This window comes from Eulemur rufifrons, chromosome 30, assembly GCF_041146395.1.
Source record: "Eulemur rufifrons isolate Redbay chromosome 30, OSU_ERuf_1, whole genome shotgun sequence".
Classification (NCBI taxonomy): Eukaryota; Metazoa; Chordata; class Mammalia; order Primates; family Lemuridae; genus Eulemur; species Eulemur rufifrons.
In genome coordinates, this window is record NC_091012.1 from 126,543,674 (window position 1) to 126,563,839 (window position 20,166).

At 37.5% G+C, this 20,166-nt stretch overlaps 1 protein-coding gene across 2 annotated transcripts in view; it reads right to left on the bottom strand.

Annotated features, from left to right (window-relative positions):
- Positions 1 to 1,793: 1,793 nt before the first annotated feature.
- The window catches only part of PHEX (phosphate regulating endopeptidase X-linked), a 201,560-nt gene continuing 183,187 nt past the window's right edge, over positions 1,794 to 20,166 (bottom strand). The window contains exons 17-22 of one of the 2 annotated variants that reach the window (XM_069463593.1): positions 19,312 to 19,379; positions 17,006 to 17,136; positions 10,869 to 10,934; positions 9,746 to 9,850; positions 4,415 to 4,491; positions 1,794 to 1,896 (exon numbers count right to left, since the gene is read on the bottom strand). In XM_069463593.1, coding sequence (XP_069319694.1) covers positions 1,794 to 1,896; positions 4,415 to 4,491; positions 9,746 to 9,850; positions 10,869 to 10,934; positions 17,006 to 17,136; positions 19,312 to 19,379 — 550 coding nt within the window. The remainder of the gene's footprint in view (positions 1,897 to 4,414; positions 4,492 to 9,745; positions 9,851 to 10,868; positions 10,935 to 17,005; positions 17,137 to 19,311; positions 19,380 to 20,166) is intronic. The other variant, XM_069463594.1, reaches the window with a different exon arrangement.

Sequence of the window (20,166 nt, forward strand, 5' to 3'; positions counted from 1 at the left end):
GCAAGAATAAAACAAGGAGTATCTTGTATGTCTAAACCAAATCAGAAGGCTTACTACAGAGAAAAGGGACATACATTTCCAGCACCCCTAACCTAATAGGGCTTGATTTTAGAAATACAAACTAAGGTCACATTAAGCCATGGTTAAGAGGAGGAAAAGGTAGCTGCCCTTCAGAAGTTTATCCATTCAGAGAGGAGGAAGTCAAGGGGAAAATCATTCTCCTCTAGCTAATGCAGTATAATTGTTTTCCTCATCATGGTGCCCCTCCATTTTTCTCCCTTCAAAAGTTCCTGTGGTTACAAAAGGACATGGCACACACTTACATTTTTTTAAAAAACAATGACAAATCAAAGGGAGTAAAATGGCCTCCTGTAGTTAATCTGAATTTGTCATCTTGCTTTTGAGATTTTCCTATTGGCCCACTTAACCTAGCACCTCATGTACAATGAATAATGTGAAGGGGGTGGGGAATGCCTATTTTAAGAAACTGGAAATGCCAGGTAACCTCTTTAAGGCCATTACAATTTTATCCTACATGTACACACACTAATAAGAAATAGAAGAGTTCACTTAAAAAGACAATGCTCTAAGGATCAAAAACATAATACTACTCTTTCTTACAGACTCTTTAGAAGACTTGAAGAATAAAAATTATGTTTCTTTGGACTGTTCAGGGAATATTAAATTGAATCAATATATTTTAAAATATCTTCAATCAAGAAATTTTTCAAAAAGGCTTTTTTTTTTAAAGAGCAATAACATTAACTAAGCTGAAACAGAAGAGCACTTTGCTCCCTCTTCAATATGCTGTTTGTTCCTTTGCATTAAAGGGAAATGAAAGCCATACGTTCCTGATGGGGAATCAGAAAATCCTTTCCTCAATGTCTGCTCATTTCAGAACCAGGAAAGTGTATACATATGAGGGTAATGAAACAAACAAGAACTGGGCTAAAGAAAAGTGTTCAGCAGACAGACAATCACTGAAGTTCATACAGACTAGATAAAATTTTGGAAATTTCATCTCCTAGTTTCCCTGCTATTACGTGACTAGGAGTTTTTATTTCTTCTGGGACTTAAAAATATATCCCCCCCCTTTTTGTATTTAATAAACTCAAATCCTTTACCTAGTAGCCTTTCTGCCAGCTTTGTTCATGCTGACTTGAACAGGGCAATCAGCTATATCAGATGCAAGCTGTGAGGCATGTTTTCATTCCAACTGACTCCAAAGCTGAAAGCAAGAACTTCATCAAAAATTGTAAACTGGAGATCCAACATATTTCCAATTTAATTACCTTAGAAAGAAATGCTACGTAATGACTGTCCATAAAATCTGACACCACATTCTAGAGCAGCAAGATCTCCCAGGTATTCATGTACATATCCTTCATCATTGATGGTTACAAGTTTCATAGATTGAACTTTTTATGGATACATTCTCCTTGGGCTCCCTGCAAAGCTATAGATCAAAATGGTATGTACCACTTAGCTGTGGCTAACACACTAAAATTGACAATAGCAACAATTCAGCAGATAACAATTTAACAAAAGTGGTCTAGGAATTTATTTTTGTTGGTTTGGTTTTCTAAAGAGACATATTTGGTTCATCTCTTGTATTCCATTTTTTTTAAGCCCTACAACATTGAGCAAATACTGTTTAGATCCAAGCAGGTCATCTACCCAAATAATGAAAATGCAGTAAGCATAAAATTTTTCAGAGGAATATAGACCCAAAGCAGTGGGCAATGTGCTAGCACTGTGCAGCTCTCTCAGGATGGCATAACCCAGTGGTCCAGCTACCAAAGTCGGCAGGAGTCCATGCCTCTGTTCATCGTGGAATTGGGTGGACAGTTAAAAGCTTTCTGGAATTCTTCAAAGTTACTAATTGCACCATTGACCCTGAAAAAAGATATGTCAAAGCACATGTCATTTAATTCTTACACATTAACAGGTTCTGGATAAAATTGTAGCAGTACGTTGCTAGAAGAAATGTTGGCATTCATTTATTCTGCTTATAGTAGAGGCAACGAAAGCCCAAAATGATTGAATACATTTCCAAAAAAATTAACAGAGCTAAGACTAGAACCAGCATCTCCTGAATGTCAGGCAAATACTCCTATTACTCTTCCAATAGTCTTCAAATTCCCATGAGACTGTATCATCACCAATATTTAGTTTTTCTAGCTTTTTAAAAATGTAACTCTTTATGGAAAGTATAACTGACATAAAATCCACAAATAGTAAATGTAGAACTTGTCAGCTTTTTCATGTGTATAGGCCCATGCTACTACTACACAGATCAAGACATAGATATTTCTAGCACCCCAAAAGCTGCTTCCTGTCCCCTACCAATAACACCTCCAAAGATAACTATTATTCTGACCTCCATCACCATAGCTTTGTCTGTTTTTGAACTTCATGTGAATGGAATCCACAGTATGTACTGTTTGGTCTTTGACTTCTTTCACTCTACATAATGTCAGTAAGAGTCATCCATGTTGTTGCATTTCCAACTATTTTTAAATAATTCATTCAATCTACAAAAACATTTTCTCTAAATTCCTATTGGGTTTAGAGGTACATATTTGTCTAGAATTTGGTTAATGCAACAATCAGCTAACAAATGGTATATGGTTCTTACTGATAAGTAATCCTTCACTGGAGTTAGCTCCACAGTCTGGTGTTCTTGTAAGTTCCCAACTGCAGTAAAGACTGGATTCCTACTCAGCACTTTGATTATAACTGCCTTTTGGAAGTGGCATTTCCATTGTTTGATTTCTGCTGTACTCAAAATCTACAGTTACTGCAGACACCAGTAACAAGCCAGGGAAAAATACTGCCCCCTCATCTATTTCTTACTCAACTGCATGTTCAAAGGGTTGACTAGAGACTCAGCATTCTCAGTCACCGACTATTTCTTCCCTAATGACTTTGTTACCTACGGGCATTTGAATAAATGTAATGGCCTGTATCCAAAAAATCCTCATAACCTCTTGTGTTTTAGCTGAATGTATGGGTAGGGATGCATATTTCATAGTGTGATTCACCCTAGGCAAATGTTAAAGAGAGAATATAGCTGATAATTAGTAAGCACACTCTGTAAAATTATCAGCTAAAATCCAACATTACAGGCAACTAGTTAGTAAAAGGAAATTAGTTTCTAAAAACTTATCTATTGAGTAATTAATCTACTGTGTGGTTTCATCCGCACCATTTGTCAGTGAGAACACATTTTAGTCCATTAGAGACTGTCAGCCTTCATGACAGTTTAGCCCAGTGGGGGAGAATTTCCAACACAGTGATTAGATTTTTATGCTAGTGGGTAATTTATAGTCAATTTCTGAAGCATTTCTAATGCAAGTTTTTAGGAATAAGATTTTAAAATATAGGAGAAATTATAGATGACTTTCTTGCAATATGCTAATGGATTCATTTAAACATTAAATATAAATATATCTAGATATAATATATCCTAAGCAAAGAATGAATAAATATAAATTATTATGGCTTCTTGGATTTCTCATTATACCTGTATGTCCCCTACTATAGAAATTTTCTCTCAAACTGTAAAACTATGGAACTTAGTACAGGATAAATAATGTTAACCTTAATTTTATTTAATATTTTATACATTCTGACAATTAAATAAGACTATAATTCATAATCCTTTCCCCTTCATCTATAAGCAATTGTTTCAAAATATGATTCAAACTGAAAGCAAAATGTAGAGTCTCTAACTCTAGATATAAATTATAATTGCTAAATATCTCCATATATCCTTTGTGTTCAGAGCTATTCAGAAAGTGGGCATTCATTTGTTTGTTGGCTGATTGTGTGAAAGAACAAGAGGTATTAAACAAGATATTCTTTAACACAAAATAAATCAGAGCTCTAGGTGTTTTAAGGCACAGTACCTCAGATCTCATCCTTTCCTAAGATAATAAAGACTATTTTTGGCCTGGACAAAAAAAGTAGACAGTTGGACAAATCAAATATTCCAGTTTACTGAGCACACATGTTGCTCACCCATGGATTGCTGCCTTTCAAAAGCTGGAAGATAATAAATGAAATTTAACACTAAAGCTATGATTTGGATTCCAAGTTACGTTTAGAGTCTTGTATAGTCTCATGGACCTCTTAATGTGGCATCAGACTAGTGGTAGGCACAAGTCCCCACCAGCAGAAATTTAGTTGAGAAAATGCTGATTAAACCAGTTTACTGCTAATGAAAGAAAAGATGCTTAGTTTCTGTTTGGCCAGACTTTTTTTTTTTTTGTCCACAAAATGGAGATCACACAGTTCATAATACAGGCTTTTGTTCAGATCACCTATCTGGTAGAGCCCTGGGATGGCTGGGTTGGGGAGAAAGAGGGGAGAGGCACAGTTAAAAGCTAGTGTCACCCATTTGCCCATTTACCTAAACTGAGGAGGGCTGTGAGCACCAATTTGGACTTGTTCTCGGGCAGCTTCTGGTCTGTAGGAATTGCACCTCACCTAGAAGAGAAAAGTATCCCAATAAATACGCTTCCATTCAAATAATACATTCTCTACTGTCTTAACTGCTCCAAATTATACTGAAGAATAATTTTAGAATCAGTGAATGACAAACAGTTTTAGCAGATCAGACAAACCTTCATCAGTAATAACATCTATTATTCTGATCCCCAGAGTAGAAGGTTTTTATCAATGTGAATAATTTCACAATTTGAGCAAATTAGGAAGGTTTCCAGACAAGTGTTTTAAATCAAGAGAATTGCATATATGCCCAGGAATCAACCAACGTATTCATGCAATGAATTTAATGTTTGAAATGGTTCCTATCAAACTTAACCATGCTCATTTAAATCAATAAAATCAGCCACCCATTATTGAGTATGGTCATGAGCAGTTAGTATTTTGCCCCCTGAACACCTTGCTTGCCTCACCCTAGTGTGGGCCTGGAATAGGAACACACTCCTCCATCTCCTTTGAAGTTAGGCATAGCTATCTGACTTGCTCTGGCCAATGAAATATGAGCAGAAGTGCTATATGTCACTTCCTTTAGGAGCCTTAAGAACAACTTAAGGTGATCTGGTAAGGGCCAGCGCACATTTCCTCATATTTCTTTTCTACTCTTGTGGTGACCATGGAAGCACATATCAAGATTAAGATTCCCAAACCCAAATCCTTGAGTCAAAACTCCAAGCAGAGCCCCACTGCTGACCCATGCTGGACACAGCATGAACAAGAAGGAAACTTTTGTTGTAGTGTTTGTTCCTGCAGCATAACCTACTTAAGCCTGACTTGCCATGTGTCTTGGGATACAATATAATCTTGAAGTATGAATAGAACTGGGACACATGACTATGGCAGAAAACATTCTAAATGGAGGAAGAAATGGGAGCAAAGACATGTTTGAGGGGAAAGAAAGCAAGACATTCAGCTTAGCTAGAGTGTGTGCTGCATAGCAGGCAGCAGTGGGAGAAGGAGGATGGTGCCAGATTTCCGAAGCCCTGAGCAACTGGCCAGAGTGTTTAAACTATATTTAAACATTGTTCTTGAGCAGGAAAATGATTAAATCCAGATTTTTGAAAGATTTATCTGGCAGGGATGTATAGTAGGAAGAAGAAATTAGAGACTAGTTAGAAGATTATTTATAGGCACTAGGAAGGTTCTCAATGGCAGTCCTCTAAATAAGTAGAAATGGGAATGGAAAGAAGTAGAAGGATGAGAAGAGTATCTGAGAAAAAAATTGACAGGTTGCAGCAACCACAGGGATGTAGGAGGCAGGAAAGGTGGTATGATGCTATTCCTTTTGATGACGATATACTGTCAGTCACTGTGGTTCTGAATTTGACTTGGAAGATATTTTTGTAATGTGATTCCTTAATTTCCTCAGAAGCTAGCTAATGTGAAGTTGTTTCTGGCATTTGATTTTACCTCATTTCTTTGTATGTTATTTCTTCTTATATTCTTACATTACTATGTAGTATTGTCTTTGCTTCACATATCATTTAAGAGATTTCTGGAAACACATTATGGTTGTTACTGTTTTCCTAGTACCTTCCCAGGAGAGAAAATAACTTTACTCCCTAAAAGGAGACTTAAGATAAATTTCTCGCTAGTGACATAAAATAGCTTTCTACTTTTTTCCTCTAAATCGCATTAGTTTAAAATAAATCAGATATGGTTTGGTATTATATTTGGAGACATTTCAAAATTATGACTGTAACATCACTATCAATTAGTTTATTTCATCTACAAAGAGACATTATGGAGTATGATATAAATAGTAAGAACTGATGGACCCTTATACTTTGTCCCCTAGAGCAGGGGTCAGCAAACTTTTTCTGTAGAGAGATAGTAAATATTTTAGGCTCTGAAGACCATAAGCTCTCTGTTTCAACTATCCAATTCTGGCATTGTAGCACAAAACCAGCCACAGACAATGTATAAATAAAGGAGTGCAGCTGTTTTCTAATAAAATATTATTTACAAAACAGGCAGCAGGCCATATTTGGCCCTAATTTGCCAAGCCCAACTCTAGAAAGTTCTAACTATTTTTATGTATTTATTTTAGATATCTGACTGACCAGTACTGACTCAAAATGAAATCTCCTTGTTGAACTGTGTTAGTCTTACTCTTTTCAAGCAATTGATCTAAAAAATATCAAGTGTATTCAATATACCCAACATCTTTGCTGGGTGCTATGGAGATACATAAGTGTAAAGATCCAGAAGATTAGCTATGGAGATAAAACTAAAATTCTTGAACATTTTCAGAGCAATTCAGTACTCAACTGCATGGTAATGAAGGTACATATAAAAGGAGTTAAAGATAAAATAATAAGGGCTAGAGTCCTTGGGGAAGAGTTTGTGGAAGACGTGGAGAAGGTGAAACTCGACATGGATCCTGAAGTATGAAGCAGGGATTGAAAAAGGAAGAGAAGAAAGGGAGTCACATTAGAGAATGAGAATCAGAAGCAAAGCTACGAAGACAGTAATGGGCATGACATAATGGGGTGGAAGTGAGGATACCTGCCTGGTTAAAGGTGAGTAGTTTTTTTTCATCCAATGGTGCTGTGGGAAGTTAAAGTGGGTTGTGTGGAGTTGGATCAGACTGAGAATTTTGGAAGCTAGATGGAGGTGTTTGGCCTCAATGTGGTAGGCATTTGGGATCCACTGTAGTTCTTTCAGCAGGTTGGTAATGAAATAAAGGTAATGTATTTCAGTAGCATGTAAAACAGTGGTGAAAGATGCCTAAAGTCAAAAAAACATGCCATAGGCTATTGGGATAATCCAGAGTAGAAGATATCAAGATTGAGCCTATAGATGATAAGGTAGGTAATGGGATGCTATGATCTGAATGTTTGGATCCCCCCAGAATTCATATGTTGAAACCCTAATCCCAATATGATGGTATTGGGAGGTGGGGCCTTTGGAACGTAATTAAGTTATGAGGATAAAACTCTCATGAATGGAATTTGTGCCCTCATAAGAAAAGGCCAGACAGCTATCTAGCTCCTTCTGCCATGTGAGGACACAGCGAGAAGTCAGCAGTCTGCATGCAACCCAGAAGAAGGTCCTTGCCAGAACCTGACCCTGCTGGCACCGTGATCTCAGACTTCCAGCCTCCAGAACAGCAAGAAATAAATTTCTGTTGTTTATAAGCCACCCGGTCTATGCTACTTTTTTTTTATTTCAGCATATTATGGGGATACAAATGTTTAGGTTACATGTATTCCTTTGCCCTACCTGATTCAGAGCTTCAAGTGTGCCCATCCCCCAGACGGTGCACATCGCATCCATTAGGTGTGTATATACCCATCCCCTCCTCCCCCTCCCATCTGCCTGACACCCGATGAATGTTACTACTATATGTGTTTTAGCAACCCAAACTGCCTAAAACTGGGGAGAAGGAGAGGGTGAATCTGCAAAGCATTTCAAAGGATGAAACATCTAGCTTTTGGAACACATGCCATAAAAATGAGGACAGATAAATTAATTAAGACCTAAGAAAGCAGGCTTTCTAACCAGGAAAGCCCAAAGACAGGGGTATGTTGATAGAAAATAGGAAACTAGAAAGGAAAGGCATTTTGTTGATGACTACAGTTTTGTTGGCATAAGGTCACTTAATAATTATTTAGTGTTGTCATGTCAGCTTTAAGAAATAAAAGACCTCAGGTAGGTAAGAATCCTTTGCCCAGAGTCAATTGTAGAAGACATGTGAATGAATGAGCTTACTGAGGAGTGAATGCAAAGACTTAGGAATAAAAGGTTGTACTGATGAAAATTTTTGTCTAGCTTTGAGCATATACATACACATTTGCCCACTGTGAGGATGTACATTAGAACCTTAATTGACCCATCCTTGACTTCTTTGAAAATGTTGCCTATATATTTGTGACATAGTCCAGTGCAATAACCAATAACGAAGAAGAATTGGCACTTGCCTCATTAGCCAGAGACTGAAATTAAGAATTGTGCTTTATTTAGTGCACATCTTTCTTTCAATTTCAGCTCCAAGAACCTATTAAGCTCACAAGAGAGTGACATGACTCTCCTTGCCTTTGTTGTTGTTTTTTCAGCTCTAGTAGTCTATGCATATTCATACAACAGTTGGAAACACATCTCTGAGGGTTCCCCATACATTGAGAGTGGTCAAAGTCAGCAAATGGGGCAAAGGGGAAGGAGAAATATAGGAAAGGGAAGGGCCAGGCCGGGCGCGGTGGCTCACGCCTGTAATCCTAGCACTCTGGGAGGCCGAGGTGGGCGGATCGTTTGAGCTCAGGAGTTCGAGACCAGCCTGAGCAAGAGCGAGACCCCATCTCTACTAAAAATAGAAAGAGGCCGGGCGCGGTGGCTCACGCCTGTAATCCTAGCACTCTGGGAGGCCGAGGTGGGCGGATCGTTTGCACTCAGGAGTTCGAGACCAGCCTGAGCAAGAGCGAGACCCCATCTCTACTAAAAATAGAAAGAAATTATATGGACAGCTAAAAATATATATAGAAAAAATTAGCCGGGCATGGTGGCACATGCCTGTAGTCCCAGCTACTCGGGAGGCTGAGACAGGAGGATCGCTTGAGCTCAGGAGTTTGAGGTTGCTGTGAGCTAGGCTGACGCCATGGCACTCACTCTAGCCTGGGCAACAGAGTGAGACTCTGTCTCAAAAAAAAAAAAAATAAAAAATAAAAAAATAAATAAAAATAGAAAGAAATGATATGGACAGCTAAAAATATATATAAAAAATATTAGCCGGGCATGGTGGTGCATGCCTGTAGTCCCAGCTACTCGGGAGGCTGAGACAGGAGGATCCCTTGAGCTCAGGAGTTTGAGGTTGCTGTGAGCTAGGCTGATGCCACGGCACTCACTCTAGCCCGGGCAACAGAGTGAGACTCTGTCTCAAAAAAAAAAAAATAAAATAAAAATAAAAATAAAGGAAAGGGAAGGGCCATGAAAGCCAAAGAATGTTATTAGAAACAGTTACAAATAGTTTTAAACACATTAAGAAGTCAAGATATATTAGAAGTGCCAAGTGAGTTACCATGGGGCTGGTAACCCACTTGATAAAAATACCAACAAACTCTGATTCAATCAGTTAATTAATTATGGTCCATGGAACATTAAGAAGGTGAAATTTATCCTGAAAAAATAATCAGCAAGATAAAATTTTGGCTAAAATCAGAGTCATGCCATTAAACCCTGATCAAGGGAGCAAGCTAAAAAGTCTTGCATTTCGTCTTTGACACCCCTTCCTTGGTCTACTCACGTGAGCATAACTCAGGAAGAAGAGCTGATTGTTGTTGAATGTGATGCCAGGTAAGAGAGGTTCCTCAACTCCCTGCCTTCTGTCATTTATCCATTTCCTGTAAGCCTAGTGAGAAGCAAAATAGATGAGCCTCTGCAATAGTGGTTTTTCTCTTTTCTTATCTAGCACAGAGATATTAAATATATACTCCTGCTATATGCAAAATGCATCGTGTCAAGTTGTCCTTTAAGAAAACAAACACCTGGAAATGTAAATCCATGTCCTATTGTTTACCAGTGAGGCAGGTGCACTTGTGAAAAGATCTTACACTCAGTAGATACCAAAGCAGATGGGCCAAAGTGTTCAGATGTTAAATAACTCAAAACAAAGCTGTTCTTTCTATTCCTACCAGGGGACAAACAAATGCAACACAATGGCAAGGCCCCTATGGCAAAACATTTTGGGGTCAACATATTACCATTTTTTTTTTATTTTTCCAAGTAAGAGGAAAAACTATCATCTTCTATCACCATCATTTTATAAAATAAAGTATATTTTTAGAATATAGGAAGGATATAACCTCATAATAACAGTCTGGTCTTTAAATTGAATGCATTTAAGCTTTTTGAAAATCTTTCCACATTATCTTTGTTTCTTGTTTAACCACAGACCAGCAGGTGATGAAAACATTATTATGGACTCTTACCTGGCCCAGTATATGGGAACCACTACCCTCTGGCCATCATTTAGAAGTTTGATATTTTAAGAGAAAATTATAAGGAGAGCTATAGAGAGAGCTATACTCAAGGAAAACTCATATGAACCTAGCCTCAAGGAGATTTCTATAGCATGCTTTGATATGATTGTGAATGTATTTTCTGAAAGCTATCCTTTAAATACATGATTCTTAATAACAAATATTATTCTTTAGGGTGACTTTATACCCCAAAAAGAAAAAAGAAAGAAATGTAGTTCTATTTATATAATAGAGTATAATAGAGTCAATGGGAAAATACAATTCTATTTACAGAAATTCCATAATATCTAACTCCTCAGGAACATGTCTGTGGTATAAATTGAAGTGCACCCATATGGTGCTTTATAGCTTAATATTTAAAACCACAGCAAGTGTAGCAGTGCATACCCTAAATGCTTCCCGCAGACCTCCATTGTCAGCAATATTTTCTCCCAGGGTCCTCTTCCCCTTCACCTAACAAAAAGAAAAAAGAAGAACAAAGAGTGTTTCATGGTCAACTATCATTCAGCAAGAGGTATACATAGTATAGCAAAAAACAGTGTCATATTTTAAAGAGATAATTACACTCAATAAATCAAAGGTAGTTATAACATATTGTTATGAATTGTGAGATGGCAAACTAACCCTAGCAAAGTGTTCCTGAATATAATAATTTCTATTTTATTATGCTACCCATTTCTTTCTCATATACCTCTTTATTCTTACCAATTTAGCCAGCTCCCATAGAATGTTAATATTCTGAGTGACTTTGGTTTAGTGGGAAAAAATAAAAATGTCAATACACAGGTTACCTTCTCTGATTAACTCACATAATTTGAATATTCTTCTCATTGTGCCCGTGTTTCCAAAAATTTACCATCTACACAGGAACAAAATTTCAAGACTAACCATCATCGTTTTACCTTCAGCAATTTCCAGGAAAAATTAAAAAGAGGGTAGTTCTCCTGGGGAACAAAAATCAAACAGAAGTAGTGCAGATCACAAGGTCAAGGTTTGCAATATGTATGACAACCAGCCAAGCATGGTGAAGAAATTCTTCCCTACATTCAAAGATTGTTTCTTAAAACCTTAAATGAGCTAGGACAAAAATATTCTAAACCAATATAGCCCACAAGCTGAATCCAACCTGCCGCTTATTTTTGTACAGCTTGCAAGATTAGATTTTACATATTTCAACGACTAGAGGGAAAAAATCAAAATAATAATATTTTGTGGCACATGAAAATTATGTGAAATTCAAATTTCAGTGTCCATAAATCAAGTTTTATTGGAACACACTCATGCCCATTCATATATTAAATATATATTATCTATAGTTGCTTTCTTGCTACAATAACAGAGTTAAATAGTTGCAACAGAGAACGTATACCTCACAAAGCCTAAATTATTTACTATTTGGCCCTTTACAGAAAAGTTTGCCAACCCTTGTGTAGCAGACAGAATAATGGCCTCTGAAGGATGTCTATCTACAACCTAATGCCTGGAACCTGTGAATGTGTTACCTTACAATGGCAAAGGGGACTTTTAAGATGTGATTAAGTTAATGATCTTGAGACGGGCACATTATCATGGCTTATCCAGGTGGACCGAATATAATTGCAAGAGTCCTTCCAAGAAGAAAAGGGAGGCAGATGAGTGAGTGTCAGAGTGATGCAATGTGAGAAGACTCCACTGGCCATTGCTGGCTTTGAAGAAGTACGGGGCCATGAGCCAAGGAATGCGGGCAGCCTCTAGAAAAGGCAAGGACACAGATTCTCCCCTAGAGCCTCTACAGAGGAACACAGCCTTGCTGACACCTTGATTTTAGGCCACTGAGACCTGTGTCAGACTTCTGACACACAGAACTGCATAATAAATTTGTGTTGTTTTAAGCTACTAAATTTATGGTGATTTGTTATAGCAGAATACATCTTGCTCTAAACTTTTAAGCCATGGATCTTACCAACTCTTTACTTTTAAGCTAGCTCAAACACCCAGGTATCAAGCAATACCAAGAAATAACAAATCTTTGGAAAATATTATTCACTGTAATCACTCAGAACCCTCCTAGCTTCAGTCCCCAAAGGTTATTATACCACTCCTGCTTTACATACATATTTTTTCTTTTCTACAATCCCATGAGGTGAGTGCTAGTATTGTTATCCTTGTTTAACAAATGAGAACATAAACCTCAGAGTGTGTAGCAGTTGTTGTTGTTAGTACCCTGCCAGATCCTCTTTTCTACCAGGACTGTGCACCCATTCCTGCAACTGCTAACAGCTCAGGAAGACTAACCTTAGCTTATGGGAGTAGCCTCACCTGGAGATTGCTGGGAGTTTATACCCCACCTTCCAGTAACTGACTGATGTGCAGTTAGAATAGCTCAGCCCCTTGCCGCTGGGTTGAACAATTTCTGTGGTGCAATCCATGCTCCAGAACCCTCTGTGGGATCAGGGTAAGGCTAAACTTCTTCTGAAACAAATAGGTTTTCCTCACTCCTTTACAGGTTTCTACCCAAACTACTTCCTCAATAAATCACTGACCTAAAGAACCCCTTCTTGGGCTCTTGACAGAGCGATTAAGTAAACTGCTCACATTTCACAGGGATTCAAACCCAAGCAGTCTTCTGTCTCCAGAGCCTCTGTTTCATAATATGCTACCTTCTCAACCTCAACTCCTCTTCATTCTTGATGCTTATGTTTATATCCACTCGTGCTTGAATTTAATCTCCTTCCTTTTTACTCTAAGCTTTATATCTAAGTTAGAGGCTTTTGGAGTAGCGTCACTCCTCTAGCTCCTCACACTCTGGACTCCCTCAGTAGATCACATGGCCCTAGGTTTAGGCTCTCAAGACTCAACAGCTACTGACAGTCTGTTTCTGTGGTTCTCCATCTGAGCTCCCTCCAACTCACTGCAAAGAAAGCTTTAGGCACAGAGGACTGGCCCCTACAAACGAAGCCAGAAAACTAAAGCATGGCCCTTTATATCCACAAAGGAAGCTACCCACTCTCATGTGGGAATGAGACTAAAGCTGTTTTCTGATGGTTGAGTGCATTTATGCTGAGACAGGTATGCCCTTTCTATTGTCCTTGTGACAAAGGTACACATTTGTCAGAATTAAGTTTCAATATCTGACACTTTAGCCAAAATGGATGGTGAAGAAAAGTCCACCCACACATCACCCAGGAATAAAATGAATTTAAAATAAGATCCAGAGCACAATATGGGGGGAAGTGTTTGGAATTTGGAGTCATAAAGATCTAAACTCTAATCTAGACTCTACCATGGGTTTTAATCTCTTTGAGCTTCAATTTCCTCATATGTAAAATACATACACCCAGTAATCTGTACACCTATCAGGACCAGTATGAGGATTACATTTGTTTCAATGAAGTGAAAAGTCTAACTCCCATGCCTACATATAATAATCACCAGGAAATACGAATTCTCTTCCTCCAAGAAAACTGCTCTTCTATTGTTTTTGTTGTTTTCAGCCTCAAAGTCTTTGGCTTTGTTTTTTTCCTGGGATGGAGTATTTATGAATATATCACAAAGGATCGGGAATATTAACTACCTTTTATTGAACACTTACTGTGTGTCAGGCATTGCACTGATGCTTCACATTACTTCACTCATTTAATTCTTACAACAAATGAATGAATTCAGAAATATTTACCCATTTCACAATTGAAGACACTGAGACTCAAGAATGTTAAGTAACCTGCCCAAGTTCATAAAACTAGTAATTGGTTGAACCAAGACTTAGACCCACATCTGACTCCAGAACCCCCGTGCTCTGCTTTTCTTTATTTCTTTTCTTATTTATAGATGGAATCTTGCTCTTCCATCCAGGCTGGAGTGCAGTGCATGGTCATAGCTCACTACAGCCTCGAATTCCTGGGCTCAAGAGATCCTCCTGCCTCAGTCTCCTGAGTAGCTGGGACTACAGGTACACATCACCATACCTTGCTGCCATGCTTTTCTTGAAGCAACATATACTCCAGATGAGTGTTCAGTGTGAAAACACCTGAATTGAATATAGATATACAAAAGCACCCATTTTAGGTCTTCTCATGTCACAGTTACAGGTATTAAAAATATATGGGCAAAGAAATGTCTTTCGAGGACACTGGTAAAGGAGCTAGGGACACCATTCAAGGATACTGACTCTGGTTTCTCCACCTGAATGAGCAGCAGTCTCACTTGTGCTGAGCATGATTTCAGAACCAGGAGAACCAAGCCAGTGTTCATAAACATTCCCTTTAACAGAAGCATATGATTTTTTACCTAAATTCATCTGAAAGGGTGAAATAAACCCCAATTATAATAGACTTGAGGCATAGCAAGTATTTGGGTATTTTTCCAGCTCCGGTAAGATATCAGGACAGAGTTCATGTCTGGTTAGGGGCCAAGAGAACCTAGGAAAACCACATAAGATATACTGATCTACTCCATTTCTGTGGCCACCTTGCTTCTCTCAGGTGCTGTGCTTTTGACTAGATAAATTGGGAGCATATAGTGTATTCATGTGTGTTTTAGAGGAAGGTCTTCCTGCAGATCCATAACCTAACAACAATTCTCTCTTGTTGGTATCCTATTGTCAAATACGATGAGTGAAATCTGTGTCTTATAATTATGAAAGCATGGATAAGAAGTGGAATGGAAAAGTATAAGAAAACAATTGATAATGGAGAAAGAGCATAAACACTAACCTGATCAAACCAGAAAAATAAGGAAAAGGAAAATAAGTAAAAACAATGTACAGCAGATAAACTATATGTAGAAAACTATAAAACTTTATTTAAAAATCTAAAACAAGAACCAAGCAGATTGAAAGGCATACCATGTTCTTGGACAATAAGACTATGTCACAAAAATGTCAATTCCACACATTTAGTATGGCTTAAATTGGAATCCCAGTGGGATTTTCTTTGGAGGAGATAGAATTGGTAAAATGATCTGGGAGAGTATACAGAAGTATAAATGCCTGAGAATGGCCAAGTACATAAAAGAACAGTGAGGGAGAATTTGTATTATAGATATCAGAACAATCCATAAAGCCACAGTAATAAGGTATTGGTATAGAAATCAACAAGTCAGCAGAATATATAACTCTGAAATTTAACTCTCAGTGTATATAAGATTCTAATTTATAACAAAAATTTGACTCGGAGGAAAAAAATATCTTTTAATAAATGATGCTAGATCAATTGTCTATCCTTTTGGAAAAAAAGAGAAGTAAAATCTCATATTAAACTCCACAGAAAAATAAATTTCACATGAAGATTTAAATGTAAAATCACAAAACAATGAAAACCTTCCTAGAAGAGCTAGGAGACTCTATATATGCGATAGATGTTTGAAACACCTTCATAACCAAGAATGGAAATGCAGAAACTATTTTTTAAGAGAGATAGGTATCTTGGACTATATAAAATGTTTAAATGTTATATGACTAAAGATACCATATAAAAAGTCCAATGGATGAGTAATTTATTTGGGGAAAAATATGTATAATGTCAATGATAGACAAAATCTTAACATCTATAATATTAAAAAGGTTGTCATAAATTGACAAGAAAATAACTCAAATTAATGCTCCTTCATCTATCACTGGTGGAAATATGAAATGTTATAACTTTTGGGTGATAGTAGGAATCTATCTTATAGGGGGAAAAAGAATATGTACATGATAAGGGTATTTATTATAGCAGCATTTTAATTGGAAAGGGTAACCCCTCAACAAGAGGTTAGCTAAGTTACACTACATTCACACCAGGGACTCTTAGATGGCCATTGAAAATAATGAACTAAAGTTGTGGTGTGTGTGTGTCTATCTTTACATAAGCATGGGGAAAAGTGTATCAGAGTTATTAAGACTGATTACAGGTAGGGAAAGTTAAGAGTAATGAGAGAGAAAGGGGAAGGAGATGGAGGTTACACACAAAAAAGGAAAGGAACAAAATTTCACATAGACAAAAGCATGTATAAAATTTCATGTGTGCCTTTATGGAAAATTATGTATGTATAAATAATATAAAACAAACATTTAAAAAGTACATTTCTTTTGTCCAAACTTCTATAACTAAGAACTCTTAACCAAGTCTCAGACCCACCAGCTTAAGTTAGTGAGGTTTTATTTCAGTGAATTAAATCTAAGCAGTAGTTTAGAAAAAAAATATTTTAATGATAGGGGATATAGGAGATTTATAAGAATGTCATTGTTTATCTGCACTATAGGATTTTCTACATTAATCCAAATATAAGAAAACAAACCACTGTTTAGGCCCATGATTCTCAAACTTTAGCTTGTATCAGAGTTACCTGAGGACTTGTGAAAGACAGACCGCCTGACTACCAGGCCCCACCCCCAGAGATTCTGATTCAGCAGGTCTAGGGTAAGACTCAAGAATTTACATTTCTTACAAGTTCCCAGGGAAGGCAGATACTGATGATCTCAGAAGCACACTTGGTTTAAAACAAGCTAATGTCCAAATGAGAAAAAATGACCCACAAGGTGCCCCCTTCACCACACTTGTACTCACATTTAAGCCAGCTTTCTTCCAATAATAGCTGCTATACTGGTTAACCATGCACTTTGTTTTTTCTTTAAACTTTTCTTCTGAGTCAGCAGACCACCAAGGATCCAGGTTTCCATTTTTATCATATTTTCTACCTAGCAAAAAGGAAAGTTAGAAGACATTTGTGTTATTTATGGAAACTAAATTCTTCATCTTTCCTTTCCCTCACCCGACAAGCCTTCATAAAGCAGTCACAACAGCAGGGAACGCTCTTCCTGAGAGCAGCTCCTGCGTTCTCTCCAATGTCACAGGTTAATCGTAAAAGGGGGGGAAAGGAGAAAGAGGATTGAAGAAGTTCTTTCCTTCTAAGGAACAAAGAGCATTTTAAAAATAAGATTCGTCAATTTATGGCATGCACCACTTTTATCCAATCTTGGATTCTGTGTTTTCACCTGATCTGACCTGCAATGTTCCCTGGATTATGAAATGAAATGGCTTCATTCAGAAAGTCCATGGAGGGAATCAGAGCGTTACTACCAATGCAATTCCAAATGATCCATAGGAATAGCCCTGGTGAGTCATCCACACTGTGTGAACATAGACCCTGACTCAGCCCTGTAAGAACCTGTTTCCTCCAAGTTGCCAGGAGCTGAGAAACATATAAAACCTCTGTTGTGAATCATTCCACAGCCGTCAGTGTGGATGGAAGGGATATCTGTCCAGCTTAGACAAGGAAAGTTGCTCTAAAAAGAAAACTTGGAACAAGAATGGAAATCTCCAAAACATAATAGGGAAAAAGATTAGTTAGACATTCTTTCTTGTTACATGCTCACTCTTCATTTTCTCTAAAGTTTAGAGTGCACCTAGACTTATATTCAAGGTTACTATTGGAATCAGCGGCATCGTTTAAATTTAATTACGTAGAGAGCTTACAAGAAAGTCTCCTAAGCAAAGTCTTTAACTGGAAGAATCCAAGGCTCTTTAGAAAGGCTACATGCTACTAATATCACCTCCTGGGATAGTATGGAGTCACTGTCCTCCACCCACTAACCAACCAATCATTAAATAGTTGCTGGGCATGTACTTATATGTGCAATGTACTCTTCTAAGTATTAGTTACAGAGTGAAATTCCCATCACTAGATTCTGTCCTTTAAGAGGGACTCCAGAAGGTCTCCAGAAACTTTTTCGGGGGGTTGGGTGGGGACTATATTTAAATTTCCTAGGAAGAAGGGCCCAGAACCAAGAGACCACTAGCTTTTGTTTCTTAGCTAAGACTCTCCTCTCTGATAAACAAAACACCCAAAGGCAGAAAGCCTAGCCCTGGAGAGTCAGATGACTACAAGGCAGCTACCTTTTAACAGAGAAGGAGAGAGCAGGGGAGCAAAACACTTAGGTGATTCAGGAAAGGCTGGTGGAAACATGGGAAGAATCATCCAGAAGAAAAGCCAAAAGGGTCTCTGGTCCTGAGGTGGGCATCCAGGAAAGGATGTTAGAGACCCTACAGGCATGGAAAAAAGAAGGTCCCCTTCTATATAATGTTGCCCTGGGCTAGCCAGTTGTTGAGACTGCCTGTAAATCATTGTGTGAAAGTGATAATTTGCTGCTAATCCATAAATTTCAGATATTTCATGTGGCTTTCCAATAATACTCCAAAGTTAAAGGAGAAGGGAATGCCGATTAAAAATGATGAGGACTTGCAAAGGTGACAATTTCTTTAGTTTGTATCATATTCTGCTCTTCCTTTCTGCTTAAATGTTATCAGGATGCACAGCATATTCTGTGTTATGCATTATTAGGAAAGCATAGTTTTTTTTAAAAAAAAATCTGTATATATGCCAGTGTAGAGAAAAATCTAGATTAAGCACTGCATAGTCCTTGAAATCATAAAAAGGAACCAGTAAGCCAAGCTCTAGAATCCTAACTCAGTGAGTCTTAACTCGGTAGCATGTATAATCATCGTTGGAGCACAGCTCACACCTCCAGGGATATCTCAAGATGGTGAATAAAGAAAGGACAAAGGGAGATGCTACAAAGCAATTCCTGTAACTATTGTGGCAGCTACAGCAATCCTGATCTAAATGCAAAGCTAATTTCATTGAAATTACAAGGTCTTTTTTTCATTCTACACCATCACCAACAGGAACAATTGTTTATTTATTGCAAGCTATCACAGCAAAACATGGGGAAAAGTTTTCAATCGGCAATCATATTGCTTTGGATAATCTTCGACTATGATGGCACTGCTATGCAAAGATAATCACAACAATTATCATCCACATAGTCAACGTTATTACAAAAGCAGCAGCTTATAAATGAACCAGTACTTACCATTATTATCAAATCCATGTGTAAATTCATGTCCAACAATTACTCCTATAGCACCGTAACTCAGAGATCTATGGCATAAGTACATAATTTGGAGAAAATTACAAGCATGAATCTCAGAGCATAATCCTTTCATTTTTCAATGGAAAACCAAGATAATCTATTTTCTAGTAACCGTGGTAATAACAATCTAATAACCATACCCATAAAACTGTAAAAGAAAATCTAAATACAACTTCTAGTTGAAATGGACAAAGAAAATATAAATTTTAACATTGCCATTATGACCAGGTATGGGCCTTAGTGTCCTATCCTTTAAAATTAGGGATGTGAAAGAGATGATTTCTAAAGTCCCTTTCAGCCCTAAGAGTTCTATGATTCTATGTCTGTTCTAGCTACATATTATATTTATGAATATAATAAATTTCAAGCTAAAACAGGGCTTGAAAAGATCCTGTCAGTAAATATACCATTTATTTTTATCTGAAAACTTGTTGAAAAGTCACTATAATCTTAGAAGTTAAATTGTTTTTCAAATGTAATCATAAAAAAAAGAATAGAGCAGAGATTAAAAGGGATCACTCTGTTTTCAAAGGTAGTCACATTCCGCTGTTTCTACTGTAGACAAGATGACAACTGAATAGCAAAGATTGTAAAGTCTTAACCAGATTTGGAAAAGGTGTTACATTATTTCTCTTCACCTGTGAAGAAACATGGTAGATTATCTATAAAGGTGACCACCAACAATTCTACCCATTCCTGAATGCACCTGCCTCCTCCTTCCATCAAAAGGCAACCTATTTCCCTCCCCTTAAATCTGGACTGGCCGTGGGACTTGCTGTGATCAATAGAATGCAG